Consider the following 19232-nt stretch of genomic DNA (forward strand, 5'->3'; position numbering starts at 1 on the left):
GCAGCGGGCAGGTAGAACAGGAAAAGGCCCCGAACTTCTGAATTACACTTTCCTTGTTGCCGCAGCGTGGCATGCCTCTGATCAGCCGAGGCTTGGTGATGCAGTCTCAAATCCAAAAAGAGCCTCCAGCATGGACCGTATGCAGGAGATACTAGATCTGATCGCTGTTGGGGGCAAAATTCTGTTATATCAGAGCTCCGTTACGAACGAAATGCCAAAGCCGTTGGAAAAAAAAATTCCCCGGCTACAACAGCGCTGCCGTGACAAGCGTAACGGGACAGCAGAGACTCACAATGGCACGCTCCATGGAGGGGGGGGGCACTGAGGACTCCAAGCATATGCCACAGTCCACAGCACGTCTCCTGAAAGAGTTGCACTTCCTTGGCTGAGCTCTCCCAGGTCTGTAGGTCCAACTTCTGTGCTGGTGGTCAGGGAACAGCTCCTCGTTTCTTCCCCCCCACCACGTGAAAGAAAAGGGAAAAAATCCTTCTTGACTACTCAATGTCACCCCTATGGGTACTGAATGCTGCTGGCGTAGACGCGATGACTGGCGCGTGCAAGAGCAGTATATTCCGTCTACTCCTCTCCACTCCACCCTCCCGTCGTCAACGGTGCATGGGACTAGTACCGAGTGCCTCAGCAGAAATCTAACCTGTTGACATCGAGGCCAACCTTGGCTGGTTACTCCAGTAGAATAGGACAGAACGGCTAACTAACCAGCGTTCATCCATGCCACTGGGGCCTTCAGCCCCTCCCTTTCCGTGTGTACAAGAAAAGATTCTGTACGCCTGACTGTCACACAGCAGCAGCAGTGGGCTCCTTCTCCCCACACCGTCATGTCTGCCTGGACATCTCGTGCTAGAGGCGGCTGCCTCCCCGCTCATTTTAGGTCACTAAACACTCAGTGGTTTCTTATTTCCGCATCTTTACTTACTCATGACACAAATGGGCAGCACACTCCCGACGGTATCCCAGGAAGGTTGGGGAGACAGGAGGGAAGCAACGGTGGGTTGTTGGCAGGGCACCCCCTGTGATCGTACACGGGCAGCTGTCTTGCACCTGACCTCTCATACAAACTCTGCCCTTATTCTAGGCAAGGACTGACTCTAATTTTAGAAACATAAGGGGGGATTGACTCCAGGTCCCAAGTGAAGTCAAACCCAATTTCTGCTTTGCCAGTTGCACCCCCGGCTGAATTCAGCCAGGGCACTCATAGATCGCAGCAGCACAGTAGAGGGCGAGAGATAACCGTCATCTCATTGCCAGTTTTCTCCGGCAGAGATTGCTACAGAGACCGGTACATCCTGCTCTCACTTGCAAAAGCAAGTGAATGCAGCTGTGTAGCGCTTGGGGTATCGCCTCTCTGCCGCAGCGGATCAGCACACTACGGTCCGGAAAAAAACAGCTGAAAGGGTCCCTGGTTGCCGTGCTATTGGCGTCTGCGCAGGCGAAATCCAGGGAATAACCGGCGTGAAGGTTGCAGCTGATGTTGTACCCGTGGCTGAAGGGAATGAACTGACGACATTACCGAACCACCGCGGCGACAATTAGATCGATCAACCAGAATTCAAGGCCGGGGGCGAGACTGCGGGAACTATGGATAGTACAAGAAAGCAACCCATAATGCACGCTTCGGAAATCGCACGTTAGCCTGCCATGGAGCGACAACGCGCGCCGAATTACTGTGCCTAGTGTGGCCGCAAGAAATCGAATTTATAATATCAGTTTTATAAAACCGATTTTAGCTAATTCGATATTATCCCGTAGTGTAGACGTGGCCTCAGGCTTCAACTGGGAGCTCCTTGGTCTGGTCCTTTCGGGGGTCCTGCTCCACGGCTAGGGACCCGCAGTGCTACAGGAACACAGATCAATCAAGAACAATGCCGAGGCCGGTGAAACTGGGCACCTGTGATAAGTGCTGAGCCCCACTCAATCCCTCAACACTTGGCTATCGAAGGGCTGCCCTTTGCCAACCACCAGAGTGGGCACCAGGAACTGGGGTCATACACACATCGCGGCTGGGAACGTGGGCACAGGTATTCTGACGATGGGGCAGCCTAAGATGGACGGGCTAGAGAGATGCTGACTGTGATGAAAGCACAAGGGAAGTTGGAGATTCTAAGGCGCTAGGCAGGGGAGAGCCCGGGAGGAGAACAATTGCACCCCTGGGTCTGGTGTGCGCGAGGAGAGAAGGAGCGCGCACGAATAAAGCAGGGAGGATAAAAGACAGATGAAGCAAAGCCAGGAAGATCAGGCCCTTCAAGGGGACGAGAAGTCCCGAGGCTGCAGGTTGCAGGGCAGGGCATCCATTATGCCAAACATGCCGCTGCACTTAGCAAGCGCGCTCCTTCCCATCGGCCTCTCCTTGGCTGTCAGCGCTGAGGGCACCGGTGGTGCCTCTGAAGCACAGGAAGAGCTGAGCTGCACCCCGGCAGGCGCTCCCCACGGCGCGGTGGCAGCTCGGTGGTAGTTAATTAGAATCGTGTCACTAAGTAAATGCGCTCTGACTGGACTCTGACAGACGCTCACCTATGACTCCGGGGGCCAGGAGACAATCCACATCAAACTACTGCAGTGTGACCCTTTTAACACAAAGAGTAAACTCACTGCACATCGAGTTGAAGCTCATTAAAACTGTCTACTCTGTGAGCATCCCATTAACCTCCCTGTTAAAAACACGCAATTCCTCTTCTTCTCGGCGAGGCCTAATTAATGCTCTGGCTCAGGAACAATCTACCACCCTAACCTTCCCACATTCCCAATCCGTGAATGAAAAGAGCGCGAGGGAGCTAGAAAGACAGAGCTGCGCTCACCACGTCTCTCGCCATATGGGCTGCTGAACCTTTAAAATAGGTAGGGCTTTTCCGGGAGGGTGAACGCACATCGTGAACACAGGGAGGCACGAGCAGAAGCATCTGCACAGAGCCAGTGGAGCAGCCTGGCTGCCATTTTGGTTGGAAAGTGCTCAGATTTATTAAGAGGGAGTGAGTCCCACTGTGCTGGAGCTCAATCCGCAGGTCTCAGAGGACAGGGGTCGATACCAGGAGGCTAACGAGTTACTTTAGGCTTTAGCCATTCTATGTACCAAGCAGGCATCACTTTGAGATGGCGCTCTGACCACGGCACGCTCTGTGCCGTGAGGGAAGGCAGCCATGACTCCCTCAGGCCCCTCTGGCCTCCGACACACCTAGTTCTCTCAGCCCTGTAAAGCACCCAGGTCAGCAAGCACAGGTACTGGCCCAATTCCAAGAGGCAAGTCCAGCCCTTCCCCAACGCTCCCATCGCCCCAAGGGAAGGGCCAGCCCAGGGCCACGTCTCTCTTAGCCACCTCCCCTCACTTCGGCCCAAGGTCTGCCAGCGCTCTATCTGCAACAGGAGCAGGACTGTGCCCGGGACGTGGCAGTCACATCACCGGGGAGCTGGCTGCTATGGAAAGGTTCCAGCTGCGAAGTTAGACCAGCTCACTCGGAAAACCGCAGGCTGGTGGCTGTGAGCGTTGGCTGTGTGTGGGTACGATGCTCTCTGCACTACATGGCAGGGGCCAAGCCCCCTGGTGGAACCAGGTGCCATCCCACAGAAGCCAGCAGGTCTGCACACAGCCCCAGGTCATCTCGCCACCCAGGAGAAAGGCCCAGCCCAAGGACGATCCAAAGAACATCTGTCACCCTGGAGCCTCCGCCCCATCAGCCACGAGCAAGGCCAAAACCAAGCCCGGCTCTCCAGGACCCTGAAACAGGGTCAAGGGCTCCTGCTTCCAAAGGGACCATCTGGGCTGGGGGGTCAGCTAGCCAGAGACAGATAGCCCGTGTCCACTGCTCTTCCTCCACGAGAGCAGAGTGTGCAGATCATAGGCCTTTCCTCTGGCAGGGCCCCTGCCCCATGGCAGGTACCAGTACCTCAGTCTCTCCACTCCAGTCTCAGGGGGGCAGCAGCCGCGCCCCCATGTGAGCGATGAGGAAGCGGAGGTGCAGGGTGGGGGGAGGGACTTGCCCAAGGACATGCAGCAGTAGCAGAGCAGGGAAGAGACATCAGAACGTCTGATCACTAGACCAGGCTCCCACCCTTCTGAAGAGCGGTGGCAAGGGGCCTGAGAAGAGGGGAGGGATCCAGGCCAGAGCAGCTGCAGGAAATGAACAAAGGTCTCCAGGGAGGGACGCCGCGGAGTGGGTGGGCCGGAAGGAATGCGGGAGTTGGATCCCGAGGACAGGCAGAGAAAGGCGAATGAATGGAGGTGCTGGCAATGCGACATTATCAGCCAACGTTGCATGCGTCGTGGTCTTGCACAACAGCAGAGTCTGCAGTGAGACGGGCTGGGACAAAGCCACCGGAGCTGTCACCTCCCCCGCTGGCCACCCACTAGGGTCACTAGAAGCTGCACAATCGGGCGCTCCCAAGGGCGCTCTGGCAGCGTGATGGTTACTAGGTGTCTACAGATGTCGATATCAATTTGCAACCTTCCTTCTTGCTTGGTGAATGCCATTTTGCGCTGTGCCCTTCACTGCTGCGCTATAGCCTCCATCTTGGGCTGGGACACCCAGGAGGTGTGAGGAGAAATCCTTACACCCGGCAGAGGGAGGACAATGGGAAAGCTGTCAAGAGTCCCCAATCCTGACACTCCTCCAGTCAAGTGTGCCCAACCCACTCTGGACCCCAGGGTGAACTGGAGCTAAGCAACTGGTCACCTGAGAGGGCTCTGAAGCTGCTCAGGGGGTCACCAGACAGAGGGAAGCCAGAACGTGGGTCTTCTTTAGCCTGGCCTCTCTCTCTCACTGCCCATCCACTGACTGACAATGGGAGACTGGGCAAGAAGGAAGGAGACCACCCAAACCCCGAAGGCTCTGGGTGCGGTGAATGCACCCGAGGAAGCGTTTGGTGTGCAGAGGTTTGTTATTTTTGCCTCGATTTGGAACTCTTCTGCGGTGTCCCTGAGTAAAGCGTGTCTGGTTTAGAAGTTCCTTTGCACAGTCTGCGGGTTCCTTTATCACAAGGACCCCAAGGAGCTAAGCTGGAAATCAGAGTTGCCCCTGCAACAGGAGCTCCGGGGAGGATGTGCTTACACTAGAGGCGACTTCGTGGAAGAGGGTCAGTACTGGTCTTGGGGCCCAGGGCTGCTGGACTGCAGGGTCTCACATCCCAAGGAGGGTGCCAAACGGAGTGCGTCCCCCAGGAGACAGTGTCTGGATGCTGCCCAGACCCACTGGGCCTGGATGCACCTGGAGTGCAAACACTGGGTCCAACACAGCAGCCTGGTATCCAACCATGAGGAGGAACTCAGCTTGGGCTGAAACAAGCTTCACCTGCAGAGTCTTGCACTGGCCACCATCACAGACAGGATACTGGGCCAGCAAAGCCATGGGTCTCTCCAATATGTTTCTAAACCAATTGCGGGGGCACGTGACCAAACGGAGCAGAGGCCACCTGGGGAAGCCGATGCGACAGGGAGCCAGGAAAGAGAGAAGCGAAGGAGCAGAGTGGGCACTAGGGAAACTCTGGCACAGCCAGCCAGCAAGCCAGATCCTCGATGGTTTCTATCACAAAGGGCCACGCCCTGGCCAGCCCACAGGTCACCACGTGGTCTATGGACAAAAGGCACCAAGATGTGAGCGGGTTATAAAGCTCCAGGAAGGCTGGAAAGGGAATTGGTTGTGGACTCCCAAAGGCTGGCGCTGCCTTCCCCACCAAGTCCAGCCAACTGGTGGTTTCAGTTCATGGCCTCCCAAGCACAAGGCTCTGCAGAGCTGGACGCAGCTTGTAGCCACCGGGAAGCAGCCTCTGTGCAGGGGCAGAGGTGTCCGGTGCTCGATCGGCGGCCGTTTGGTAATCTCTGCTGTAGTCAGCAGCGTTACTCCATTGCCCTAAGGGAAAGCTCCCATTCCATCACCCCGGCTCAGGATCCAGAATCCCAGCACAGAGATGCCCAGATTTATCACGTGCCCCCTCAAAGGTGCTTTCTTCCTTTGCCGGGACCGGATGCTTGTTTAACGCTTGACCGTGATCAAGTCAGTCACCTGGCAGCTGTATTTACAGCCATTCTCCGTGAGGCATATTCACCGCTCGCAGGAAAACACAGAGCGGTTTTATTCCTTTCCCTCTGTCCTTAGGCTGACTCCTGTTTCTCCGAGACCCACTCTGTCTCCTTCGGCCTCCCCTGGACATCCCCAGAGATTGTGGGCACCGCGCCCCTCTATCGCCCCTCTCAGCGCTGCAGGTGTGTCCACAGCACGAAGCTGTACCGGGTGCTCAAGTACAATGACGGCTTTCACCACCGCTTCTCCCTGAAGAGGAGTCTCCAGCGACCCTGGGGACAACACTCTGCTCTGTATCAGTGCTCCGGGAGGGCACCGCCACCAGGGGTACCACGCACAGGTCCCTCTGACCAGCGCTCGTCCACCCCACCGCAGCTGGCCCTCCCTATGGGGCACTAGCTTGCCAAGGTTGGCTTCGTAAGCCGAAGTTGTTTGAGTTACATGATGAGCAAACATCAGCTCAAAGGTCTCACACACACACACAGTCAATGAAACGTCCTGTGCCACAGAGCTTACAACACAAAACTGAGCTTCCACACACTGGACCCATGTGCAAATGCAACGGGGTTTTGCACAAGTACATTCTACCGCTCGTGCATGCAACCACAACGGGCACCATGGCTCAAACCCAGAAGACGGTCACATGACTCTCTGGGGCCATAAAATGCTTCACTAGCCCTTGGCAGTAGGACAACAGGACTAGCAGCTTCCTCCAGGCGTGGCGCCCCATTGAAAGCTCAGAGTGTGGGTCTCCAGCTGTCCAACTTCCTTTTGTGTATGTTTAGCCGCACTTGCCACGTGAGGATGCTCAGAAACCCAGAGCTTCTCCCCGACCCACACAGAACCACCTCCCCCTCTGCAGAACACACTTCCAGAGTTGCCCTTTCTTTATGGATTCCAGAGCCGGATCGGGAAAGGCGCTGAGACCCCGTAACTCCCATTGGCTGCAACTGAGGTGGAGTGGAGAAGGCCCTGCACCAAGCAGGATTGGGCCCAGAATAGACAGGACTCTGCTGAGCTGTGCAGATTTCAGTTGGCCCAGCAAGTCTCCGAATAATTGGAAAACAAGACAACATGGAATTAATTGGGAAACAGGTACCACTGAGAGGGCAAAATTCCCTGCTGTTTGCGTGCAAGAAAGTGGCAATTCACTACAATTTTCTTGTCAGCTCTGAAACAAATCGTCCATGTTGCAAACCTCTGGAAAACTGGGCTGGGATTTTAGCAGAACTGCCAGTCTCCCCGATGGGATCCCCCGGGAAAGACGGCTCCAGGGAAGGGGACTGCACACAGGAGCTGCTCTGTTATTCTAGGCAGTAATTAAACGAGGGCACAAAGGCAGGTTTTAGCACGAGCAGGAGACCCCATCGCCTGGCTGTCTCAGTGGGGGGAGATTTCACACACCAGTGCCCAAAGCAGCAGGTCTTAGGAGAGCGTCTTACGCTGCAACCCACGTACTCTGCGAGCACGCCAGAGAGCACTGCGGAGCGAGATGATAGGTGAGCCCATCGCCCGTTGGGAGAGTCACCCAAGAGGCCTTCGGAAGGATGGTACCATGCGCTCAGCATCCACCTACCTCCCACCAGGTTTGCAGGGCACCGGAGCATCTCAGGGGCCACGCACATAGCAGGGTGAAGCTTTGCAGAGTACAACGGTAGCGCAGGCCAAGCTTTCAGCTGGGACAGGTCAATTTGGGTACCTGGCTGGAGATGCCTTGCAGCTGGGACTCTCTAGAGTGCTGCCCACTGAGCCCCAAAGCCCCTTGCGGTGTCTCCGTTACGTGCCCAAGGACGGAGGCTCCTGCAATCGCGATCGGTGTCTGCAGACCCTGGCCCGGGGAGCTGGAGCACTCTTCATGCTGGATCTCTCACTAGAGAGAGGGCAGGGAACGCCAGCATCCAACACCCACGGGGGCTTCAGCAGCGATCAGTTTTAGTGCTAAGCCATACAAACCAGGGGTGGGGGTCCCTTTCGAGTCTCACCCATCCTGAGCCCTGCAGGCACTAGCCCACCCTGTCCTGGCTCCTGCCCAACCCCCACACACACCTGGGGTAAGTTGGGAAGCTCAGGGTGAACCTATTTTCCTTAATCCAAAAGTGCTGTCTCCCCCCGCACGCTCCTGCCCCGTCCAGGGCGGTGGGGGAGGGGACTGCGCGCTCACGCTCCCATCCAGGGCAATGGAGGAGGGGACCGAACCGCGTGCTCTCACCCCGTCCAGGGCAATGGAGGAGGGAACTGCGCGCTCCCACCCCGTCCAGGGCAATGGGGGAGGGGACTGCGCGCTCCCGCCCCGTCCAGGGCAATGGGGGAGGGGACTGCGCGCTCACGCTCCCATCCAGGGCAATGGGTGAGGGGACCGAACCGCGCGCTCACGCTCCCATCCAGGGCAATGGGTGAGGGGACCGAACCGCGCGCTCACGCTCCCATCCAGGGCAATGGGTGAGGGGACCGAACCGCGCGCTCACGCTCCTATCCAGGGCGATGGGGGAGGGGACTGCACACTCCTGCCCCCTCCAGGGCAATGGGTGAGGGGACCGAACTGCGTGCTCCCGCCCCATCCAGGGCGATGGAGGAGGGAACTGCGCGCTCCCGCCCCTCCAGGGCGATGGGGGAGGGGACTGCGTGCTCCCGGCCCGTCCAGAGCAATGGGGGAGGGGACCGAACCGCGTGCTCCCGCCCCATCCAAGGCAATGGGGGAGGGGACTGTGCGCTCCCGCCCCTCCACGGCAATGGGGGAGGGGACTGCGCGCTCCCGCCCCATCCAGGGCAATGGGGGAGGGGGTGCCTGTGTGTGACGAGGGCCCCGCACCAGGAGGCCTGGAACTTGAGGGAGCAAGCGACGCCGAGCTGGAAACCTGAGAACTGAGTCTGGCTGCCCCCCTGTATCGCACCAGGGGCAACCCAGAGGGACTATGCAGCCCAGCACCCTAGGCCCTGTTGCATGCTGGGACTTGTAGTCTCCACAGTCCACACCGCCTTGGGAAAGATGAAGACTCCCAGCTGCGCCCTGGCCAGCAGCTGCTCTCTCTGCCTGCCACTGGGGGCTGCAATGGGCAGCTTGTCGGCCACCCCCAGCAGCCCCCTTCCAGCAGCAGCTCTTCAGAAAAGGAGCAATTTATTCAGCTGAGCCCCCAGTGCCTAGGGCGAGGGCTGCGTCTGTGAGAGCGGGGTGCCAAAGGCCCCCAGCATGGGCAGGACGGGGACTGAACTCCCCCAGGCAACTCCACAGAGGCCTTGGAGAGGACCCCATGGCTGGATGGGGACACTGAGCCGTCCTGTGAGAACTGCCTTTCTGCCTGCGCCCCGACCCCCCCGGCACGGCAGCCCCAGGGCCCCGATCCCCCCAGCATGGCAGCCCTGGCTCTGAGAAGGCCCCATTTCATGCCCACGCTGGCTCCCGCTCCAGGCACTGGGCCTGCGCGTCACACCAGACCCCACAGCAGCAGCCTGTGCTCCCACCTGGAGGCTGCTTCGCTGAAACGAGACGCAAAACCCTCCTGAAGACCGGAGGAAAATAAAGAACAGAGCGATTGGCGGGAGCGGGAGAACAAACAACCGGCTTTCAAAACGATCCGTCAGGGCAGACAAACACCCCGGCCAGCTAATGACGCTCTGATAAATGCAGACGGTAATTAAAGGCAAAGACAGATGATATTCAAGGGGTGTTCGGGGCTATCAAGGAAGGAGGAGATACCAGACATACAGCCCCCTCGGGAACGTGACGAGAAGGAGCGACGCCCCCAGGAGGCTGTGACTCTGATTGCAGGAGTCGAGCTTGAGCGGGTTGTTACCAGACCCCCATATTCTGAGGGCCCTTCCCCACCCCACGCACTAGTGACTTGAATGTGCTACTGGGCAAGGAAGCAAATTTTAATGCTCCCTCCGTCAATAATGCAACCAGATCCATAGTTCAAAAGGAGCCTGCTAATTAAAAGCTGGTGAGCTTTAAATAATTCATCTCCTTAACTCGGATTGATTGGAGAGTTTAGTGGTTAGAGCCTTGGAACAATATCAAACAGCCTCCTCAAGGCTCAGGGAGCGGGTGACTTTTCCAGCTCAATCTCAGACCCTGGCCAGCGTCGACGCGTATGGACGCCAGACAGATAAAGGGCTGGGAGGCAGGGACCAGGAACCTGCTGCATCTTTCCAAGATGGGGGAGCAGAGCAACGGGCCGCTGGGGTCAGTGAGATGCTGCCACCACTGGCCATGCTGCACTCCTCTGTACAGCTCTGCCACTGTGCTTCAACCTGGTTCCCACCCCTCAACCCCGACCCACAGCCCCTGACATGCCGTACCCACCTGCTGTCCCCTGCTAGCCCAGAACTAGGTTCTCCCCACACACAGCTCTGCCAATACCCCTTAATCCCAACCCCACAGCCCCCTCCACCCAGTACAGCCAGTGCCCCCTTGCTCTCCCAGCCACAGCAAGGCCACTGCCCCTCCAGCCCGACCCACAGGCCTGTCCCCCTGCTCCTCCAGGCATGGCCTCATGCATGGCTTTCCCATGCACCTCAGCCCTGTCACGCTTCCTGACCCCCCTCCAAGTGCGAGCAGCCAGGCACACTGAACTGTGGCTCTGTTCTGTACACGAGGAAGCAAGGTGCCTGACCATGAAACTCATCACATGCGCGAGCTAACCAGGGAACGAACCAGCTCAATTCCCCAGGCTCTGTAATGCAGCTGCATCCTGCTTCCCAACTGCATGGCAAGTCCCGCAGAGCCAGCCACAGGGCAGTGCCAGCCCGATATGGCGTCGAGCTGCCATTCACCGGGAGAGCACAGACACTGAGACGATGCACCGAGCCAGGGCCTAGCATCCAGTGCCCAGCCTGGGGAGTGAGGGGAGATCAGGAGTGGACCAAAGCCCAAGCCAGAGGGATCTCGCCGGGGGAAGGTAACAGATGGGCCACACCCACGAGCCAGCGCATGTGCTGGAGATGCAGCTTGGGGGGGCCCCCAGTGGATGGAGGGGAGTTGGCACAGGCCACGAATTGGCACCCAGGTGGCAGCTCATGTTCTGAAGCTATTGAGGCGCCGCAATGGGGTGGGGGGTGGGGGCACATGTCCTCCCTGGCTTGGGTTTAAAGTTACCCCGGAGCCCTTTCTCAAGGGCTTCAGAGACAGCAGCGTCCCAGTTCCGAGTGCACCAAACCTCCCGACCCACTGTGAGAAACAGCCCCCACAGGCTCCTGCCACCCCCAGTACAGCAGGGCTGGTGCAGTCCCCGCGAACCCCGCACGCGTCACTTACCGATCCCACTGTGGGGCCTCCCTATGTGCTGGAGGTTGAGTCCTTTGTTCATGTCTAAGAGCCCGTTCTTCGGCCAGCTCCCCATGGCGAAGCTGTATGCCTGAAAGAGAGAGAGCGTGGTTAGCTCGCCGGGCGGCTGGCAGGTGCTTTCTGCCTGGAAGCAGCATCCGCCGGGCCCGTTGCCAGGGCTCTGGAGTGGCTCCGCCTGCCAGGGCAGTTGGAGCTCTGGAGCGCTCCCAGTTCTTTGTATTCTCACAACAGCCGTCCTGAGACACCCCCAGCCACAGCCAGCCCAGAGCTCTGGTCTAACCCCAAGGAGATGGCTCCACGTTTCAGACATCTACCCAGCCACCGCCCTGTTCCCGCCATGGGAATGCCCAGCACCGACCCAGTGCCTTCCACCATCTGAGCCCCTTCCACATTCAGCAATCTCCATCGCCCGCCAGCATCCACAGAGTCCCCCAGCCCTGCCCTGTGCCCAGCGCCACAACGTTCAGAGCCTCCACAAATAAAGGGACGACAGCAACAACGACAAATCATGGTCTCTAGCCATCAGCCCCAGAAGTGCCAGGGCCTGCCCTGTGCCATCCCCAGCCATGGCCAGCACAAGCTACCGCAGAGCAGGGTGGAAGACCCCCCGAGGGGACAGGTCTGCAATGGCCACTGGAGTGGGAAGGGTCCCTTGTTCCTCCCCGCAGCCTCTGAGGGCAGATGGCCAGCGGCTCTGAGGGCTGCACTCAGTCTCCGTCTGGCCAGGTACACGTGCTCGGCAGCAGGGAGCTCAGGGGATGGATCACTCAGGCACGTTACTGGGTAGAGAGCCCATGCCCCAGTCCCGTTCTCTGCCCTGCGCACAGCGGCTGCCCTTGGGCTCGTTAGAGATTCTCCTGCTGGAATCTGCAAGAACCCCAGGAGCTCTGTCCCACTTTGGCTGACAGGCCCCCGGAGAGCAGCCAGGGAGTGCTGGCACCCTAGGGATGCAGCGGGGAATTCTGGGCCTTAGACTCGGGAGGGCAGGAAGAAGCCAAGAGCCCATGATACACCTCCAGTGAACGTCCCCCTCTGCTCCCCACACCCTTTCATGCAGGGCCCCTCCCCCTCACACATCTCTGTGCACGTGCTTATCCATTACAACCAGTTTGCCCCCAAGGCTCCCCCGAGGGGAGGGGGACGCCCAGCGCCAGCTACCCCCGCACACAGAACAAGGACAAAATCGAGAACAAACGCAGTAAGAACAAAGCTACAGTGCTGCGTTCCGGGCACCAGGTGACACACAACTGCTGCTGGCTGGGCCTGAGCCCAGATCTCCCCCACGCCCCTGCTGCCGGCACCCCACCCCTGGGTGACCCTCCACGCTGCACCCCAGGCCTTGCCATGGCTTGCGCCAGCACTGGATCCCTGGCTTGCCCCCTGGCACCTGACTAGACTCTCCCTGGGGCTGGGTTTTGCACGGCCGGCAGGCTGTGCAGGAGGCCGCGGGGCTAGAACCCCAAGCAGCTCACAGCGCTGTGGGTACAAAGCTCAGATCCACACAAGGACGCAGGCACCTGCAAACCCTGCCTAGCTCCCCCCGGCTCTGCAGGTGCCTACACCCCATGGCACCCACCCATTCATGGTGACCCGGCAGGTGCGCTCTGAGCACGCCCACCAGAGCAGCCCCCTCCAGCCTCTCACTTTGGGCCCAGCGTCAGTGCGCTCACTTGGGCTGGAGCGGTTCGAAAGGGGACCGGCCACCATCAGCAGGGAGCTCTGGGCGAGTGTCCCGGGCTGCCCTCAGCCTCTCCACCAGGGATAAATAATGCAACAGCCAGTGGAGCTGGGGGACCAGACCCTGGGCTCCCGCCCCCAGGGGGTGCCTTCCTTGGCCAAAGGCTGCCCCCTGCCAGCTCCCCATTCCCACCGGCCGGGAGCTCTGCAAACCCTCCCTTCCATCGGGCGGCTCTGCTCCTCAGTGGCAATGCCTGCCCACAGGGCAGACGGCTCCGGTCCTGCTCCCCCGGCACCACAAGGGACCCTGCCCCTGCCCCAGACACGCTGCACAACACGGGCCTTGCCGTCTTGGGGCTGAGGCACAAGGAAGGCTCCCAGCGAGAGGGGCGGAGGAGACGCTAATGAAGTTAAACCGGTAGGACAATGCAAATCTGCAAACAGCCAGGCTGAGCGTCCATGTCATACACATCTATAATTACCTCCTGACAGCAGCACATCCCTTCATCTCAGCTGCACTGGGAGCCCCAGCCGCAGCACCTGCCTTAAGAACATAAGAGCGGCCAGGCTGGGTCAGATCAAGGGTCCATGTAGCCCAGTCTCCTGTCTTCCAACAGCGGCCAGTGCCAGGTGCCCCAGAGGGAATGAACAGACCAGGGTATCATCAAGTGACCCCATCTCCTGTCACCCATTCCCAGCTTCTGACAAACAGGCGAGGGCTTAGCTTCACTTCCCCCAGCCTGAGCTGCTGCCTTGTGAGCCACTGGACACTGAGCAGATCATGTGAACCCAGCAGCATGTCTATCGTCGCAGGCCCATCTCACCCTGCCGTTCCTGCTGAGAACCCTGCTCCCCAGGACGGAGCCCGACCTCCTCCCCTACCTCCTCCCGACCCCCCGCGAGGAGAAGGAGGGAGCAGAACAGAAAGCAGAGGGCTGGAGAAAGCAGGGACGCGGCTCCTGGGGGCGCATTGAGGACCACACCTGGCTCCTTGCCCTCAACACTGATGACCCTGGAAAGGCAGCACTCTCACCCCAGAAGGAGCCCGGCACCACCCCCCGGCCAGCCCCCATGCTTACTAGCCCAAAAGGTGGTTACTGGGCGGGGGGACCCTCTCCCACAATCGCAGGCTGAGCTCACAGGTGGAAAGGCAGGGCTGGATTCCGGTGTATAGAGGCCCTGCCTGTAGTCAGCCGGGGTGGGGTGGGCCACAGTGACGCACAGAAAGGAGGGGCCTCCTTTCCAGGGGCTGAAGCTGCTTCATGACCCTTGCAAAATGGAAAGAACAGCCTTGGATGTCAGGCTGCCCAAATCAGACCCAGTGCTCACGCCAGCAGCACTGCGGTCCCAGTGGCACAATGGGGTATCCTATTCCAAAAGGCACGGTGGGTGTCATACCCCCCTTAGCATGGCGGTATCACATCCCCCCAGACCCGGGGCCCTGCACGCTAGGGTATGTATCCCCCTTGGCACGGTGGTTACCACGTCCCCCCAGCTCCAGGGCCCCACGCACTAAGGTAAATATCCCCCTTGGCACGGCGGGTACCACGTCCCTCCAACCCCGGGGGCCCCGCGCGCTAGGGTACCTATCCCCCTTGGCACGGTCGGTACCACGTGCCCCCAGCCCCAGGGCCCCGCGCGCTAGGGTACGTATCCCCTTTGGCACGGCGGGTACCACATCCCCTCAGCCCCGGGGGCCCCCCGCGCTAGGGTACGTATCCCCCTTGGCACGGCAGGAACCATGTCCCCCCAGCCCAGGGGCACCATGCACTATGGTAAATATGACTGTTGGCACAGCAGGTACCATGTCCCCCCAGCCCGGAGGCCCCACATGCTAGGGTACATATCCCCCTTGGCAAGTACCACATCCCCCTAGCCCAGGGGCCCTGCACGCTAGGGTACATATCACCATTGGCATGGCAGGTGCCACGTCCCCACAGCCCAGGGGCATCGTGTGCAATGGTAAATATGCCCAATGGCACGGCAGGTACCACATCGCCCCAGCCCAGGGGCATCGTGTGCTATGGTAAATATGCCATTGGCACGACAGGCACCACGTCCCCCCAGCCCAGGGGCACCATGTGCTATGGTAAATATGCCATTGGCACGACAGGCACCACGTCCCCCCAGCCCAGGGGCACCATGTGCTATGGTAAATATGCCATTGGCACGACAGGCACCACGTCCCCCCAGCCCAGGGGTGCTGTGTGCTATGATAAATATGCGCATTGGCACGGCAGGTACCACATCCCCCCAGCCCAGGGGCAACGTGTGCTATGGTAAATATGCCCGTTAGCATGACGGGTACCACATCTCCCAGCCCAGGGGCACCGTGTGCTATGGTAAATATGCCCGTTGGCACGGTGGGTACCACGTCCCCCCAGCCTAGGGGCACCGTGTGCTATGGTAAATATGCCATTGGAACGGTGGGTACCATGTCCCCCCAGCCCAGGGGCACTGTGTGCTATGGTAAATATGCCCATTGGCACGGCAGGTGCCACGTCCCCCCAGCCCAGCGTCAGCCGGTGGGTCACAAGATCCAGCCCTGACAGGGCAGATGGCCACACATGGCCTTTGCTCAGAGAGCAGCTGGCCAGCTCACAGCTCAGCCCTGGCAGCCGGCAATGCCCCTGACTGCCTGCAGGTGCCCTGGCCCTAGGAGCAGAGGAAGGACCGTGGTGGGATTTATAAAATAAATTCCCTGCCCCCCAGCAAGCAAGTGGGTGGTGACCTAAACAGAGGTGCGGGGAGAGTGGGCACAGCGAGAATTCAGAGATAAAGATACAGGTGCCAAATACAAACCCCGCCAGGCAAGCTCCGCCACTGCCCCCTTCCTGCCACCTGCGGCTCTGCCCAGCCCTGCGCTCCCCCTAGGAGTGTCAGGCTCCTCCCCGCCAGCAGGGCCTTCGCTGGTCCTTGGGGCCTCGCGGGTTCTTGGAAGTGAATTTATTGCCAGCATATGTAACCATTCATGCCGCTCTGTTACTCCTGCCTTAGCAAAACACAGGGCTCCACAGATAATTAATAGACAACACTGCTAATCCTACTGGGAGATGATTAGCAATTAAAACTCCTAATTAAGTCTATGCATAATTCACTGAAATTACACTGTGTGTATACACGGGGAGGGTCTCTTGGCCTTCGACAAATATGCACTGATATCTTTATTGTTCATTAGATTCCCTCTGGCCCAGACCCAGGACTATCGCTCGCAAGTCAGACTGATGCCTGTACTTCAATCCCGCCCCTTGCGCCAGCTGGGCGGCTCCCTGTCGGGGGAACCCAGCCCTCCCTTGGGCTGTCTGGAAATGGGACAATGCCCAAGACTGTCACGTTTGCAGCTCACCAGGTGATCTCGGGCGGCCTGTTTACGTAAAGCAGGGCAGACTGTTGCCACCGGCATGAATACAGAGGTGCAGCCCCCGGAAACTACGTCTCATCATGCAGCATGGGCTTGGCGCTTGAATGAGGATGGTACATTGCATGCTGGGAATCTGCCAGCTCCATGGGCTGCATGAGCAAGCACAGGTCTTGTTCTCGGACCATACAAGCTGCATTAATTGGCCCAGCGGCCAAAACTGCCTGACCATGCCCAGGCAGGCTGTGCTCAGATCCTGCTCCTAGGCGCACGCGCCTCCTCCCCAAGCCTGCAGCAGAGGGAGCATTCTCACTCCCCGTGGGATATGTGGGGTGGGGCAATTAAGATACAGCATTGATAGACTTCAGTCCAAACAGAGAGGGAGCTGCCATGCAGGCATAGGGGTGACCATTAGAGTGGGAGCCGGGGGCTCCGAGAGGACGCAGAGGGAGCTTGGTGGAAGGAGATAGCTGTTTGCAGTATGATTCTGCACCTCCCAACATCCCACCTGGTTCTCCAGCTGACACCTGGAGAGCCCCAGCCTGCCCCCAGCTCTTATATCGCTTGCTCACCACACACTCACCCTGCTCCGGATCAATGGCAGGGGCAGAGGGTGCAGCAGCTGGGAGAGAGGCAATCCCAGCTCTATGAATCGGGCAGTATCTTCCCTTCCAGCTGGGCCTGGCTGCAGGGCCGCTGACTTGGGCAGGAGAGAGCTGCCCTCCCCTTGGGGGCTCTGCCTGGCTGAGGTTGGGGAGCAGGAAGGAAAGAGGATGCTGACAACCTCTCCATGGCCTGACAGGCACGCAGAAAACACAGGGATGGCTGCGCTCCAAGACGGACAGCACAGTACAGATGACACAGAAGGATCAAACCTTCTAGCACCTGAATAGGTAGCAGATGTATCCCTGCTCTAGCAAGGAAACGTAACAACTCCTCTCTAGCTCCCTCCTTCTCTACTGATAGCACCTGCTACCCTTTGGCCCCTGGGAAGGACCTCAGCTTTCCACTGCCTACTTCATCCTTTGCAACATCTCCTGGGTGACTCATCATGAGCTCCCCACTTCACCACCGGGCCCAGAGACCATTCTCCACCCAGTACAACCATTCTGTCTCAACCAATTTCACACACTGCAAGCCCAGTCTCTGCACAGTGGCTGGGCACGTGGAAGTCAGCTGTGGGGAACGGAACCGGAAGAGCAGCAGCCAAGCCAGGAAGTCTGAGCCACGCACCTCGGCCCTTTGGATCAGCACCAGGCATAGCACTTTCCTTTGCTAATCAAGGTCATTTGGTACGGCTGCAGTACCTGAGCAAACTAGCTAAGCAGCTAGGGTGGAAGGTGGCCTGACCACTGAAGGTCAAGTGTGCACTTATGCATATTCAAAGCTGTCTGCAGGATCGATTGGGTTTTAATTGTTTTTCCTGGGGTTTTGGAAGGAACTGCCAGGGGCATTGATCAGCCCCAGACAAGGCTGCTCACACTTCAGGGCTCGCAGACACTGTCACTTTGGCACAGGCAGATGGAAATGAAGGTGCAAACCCCAGAGCTGCGCACAGACACAGCAAACAAAACATGCCACTTTCGAGAGGCAAGCTGCCCCCAGCCTGCTGGGAGCACAGCCACCTGGAGGAGTAGGAGTGCGCCGAGATGTGGGATTGGTGAATTGTATTTGAAAATAAAGTTTTTTAATTAAAACTGGCAATTCTGAGCCGCCTGCCGGCAGCAGCCACACAATCAGGAGAGACGAGCTTTACTGTTTAATATTTAAAGACTGCGTTTAATCTTTAAACAGGAAAGCTCTTCTTCTGACTGTTAACGCAAGATGGAAAGTACTTTAAAGTCTCAGACACTGGGGCTTCCCACCCTGCCAGGGTCACAGAGGAGGCCAGCTCCTGGCAGCAGCCAGGCACGAAGTACAGCTGCAAATGACACTCATCCATGATCCAGGGTTCTTGGCCTACCCTTCTCTACAGCACCAGTGAGATTTCAGGCAGCCTGTGGACACGCACATTTCCAGCTTGAAAAGGGACATAATCAATAAATGTCATTTAAACAAACCAGTCCAATGTCCTCCGGTGTTACTACCACCACTATCAATGCTTACACCGAACACAGTCAAAAGCTGCAGTGGTGTCTCTTTCACCAGTTATGCTGGCTCGGATAAGGAAACCAGATTAGTTAATTTCCCTTTCTGGTTGGAGTCATTGTTACTGGGTTGGCTGACAACCCCATGGGAGAAAATCCCAAACACAGAACAAGTCTCCTTGGGGTCCCCGGGGACACATATAACCCTTAGCTGTCAAAAGACAGAGAAAAAATTAGCAAGAACATTTTGAAATCTTTTGTTAACACTGTGAATTTCCAAACTTTTTCAACCACTCTCTTTGAGCTGGTAAAAAGGCAGAAAAAGCTATCTGGAAAAAAGAATCTAGTTCCCCTCATGTAAACATTTCCATTAATATAAAACTTTAACATTATTTTTCATTTAATGAAATCCACATTTTGGCTCTAAACTCCCTGACGGTGCCCCTTTACAGTCGTATAATTAGTTAATTACACAACTGTCACGGAGTCACCAGGCGATGCTCTGGAACTGCTCCCCACTAAGCCAGTCAGGACTTTGGGGAGCCTCCTCTCCCTTGGAGCAGACTTGTTCAGGGCAAGAAGCTCACACGTCTTCACCTCCTGGGTCTCTCCTTGCTCGTTGTTGTTGTTGAGAGAGATTTGTTCCTGTCATCGAATAACGCTCTGTTTTTGCCTGCGATGAGCAGTCACGTCTGATGCAAAGTGGGTGGTGCACGAACCAGCTGGGCTCCCCCAGGACCCCGGCTCTGGGTTGCGCTCGCTGTGGAAGCCCACGGTAAGGTGGCAGAGGATGCTGAACTGCT

The 19232-nt window shown here is 58.1% G+C and overlaps 1 protein-coding gene and 1 long non-coding RNA gene across 2 annotated transcripts in view; both read right to left on the reverse strand.

Moving 5' to 3' along the window:
• LOC142047075 (uncharacterized) overlaps positions 1-19232 on the reverse strand; it is a 381985-nt gene that overhangs the window by 170528 nt on the left and 192225 nt on the right. The window lies entirely within an intron of this gene.
• The window catches only part of ERI3 (ERI1 exoribonuclease family member 3), a 149258-nt gene continuing 140445 nt past the window's right edge, over positions 10420-19232 (reverse strand). Inside the window, exon 6 of the mRNA XM_075067562.1 lies at positions 10420-11377. Coding sequence (XP_074923663.1) covers positions 11270-11377 — 108 coding nt within the window. The 3' untranslated portion in view covers positions 10420-11269. The remainder of the gene's footprint in view (positions 11378-19232) is intronic.

Source organism: Chelonoidis abingdonii, chromosome 7, assembly GCF_003597395.2.
Source record: "Chelonoidis abingdonii isolate Lonesome George chromosome 7, CheloAbing_2.0, whole genome shotgun sequence".
In the NCBI taxonomy this organism is placed as follows: domain Eukaryota; kingdom Metazoa; phylum Chordata; order Testudines; family Testudinidae; genus Chelonoidis; species Chelonoidis abingdonii.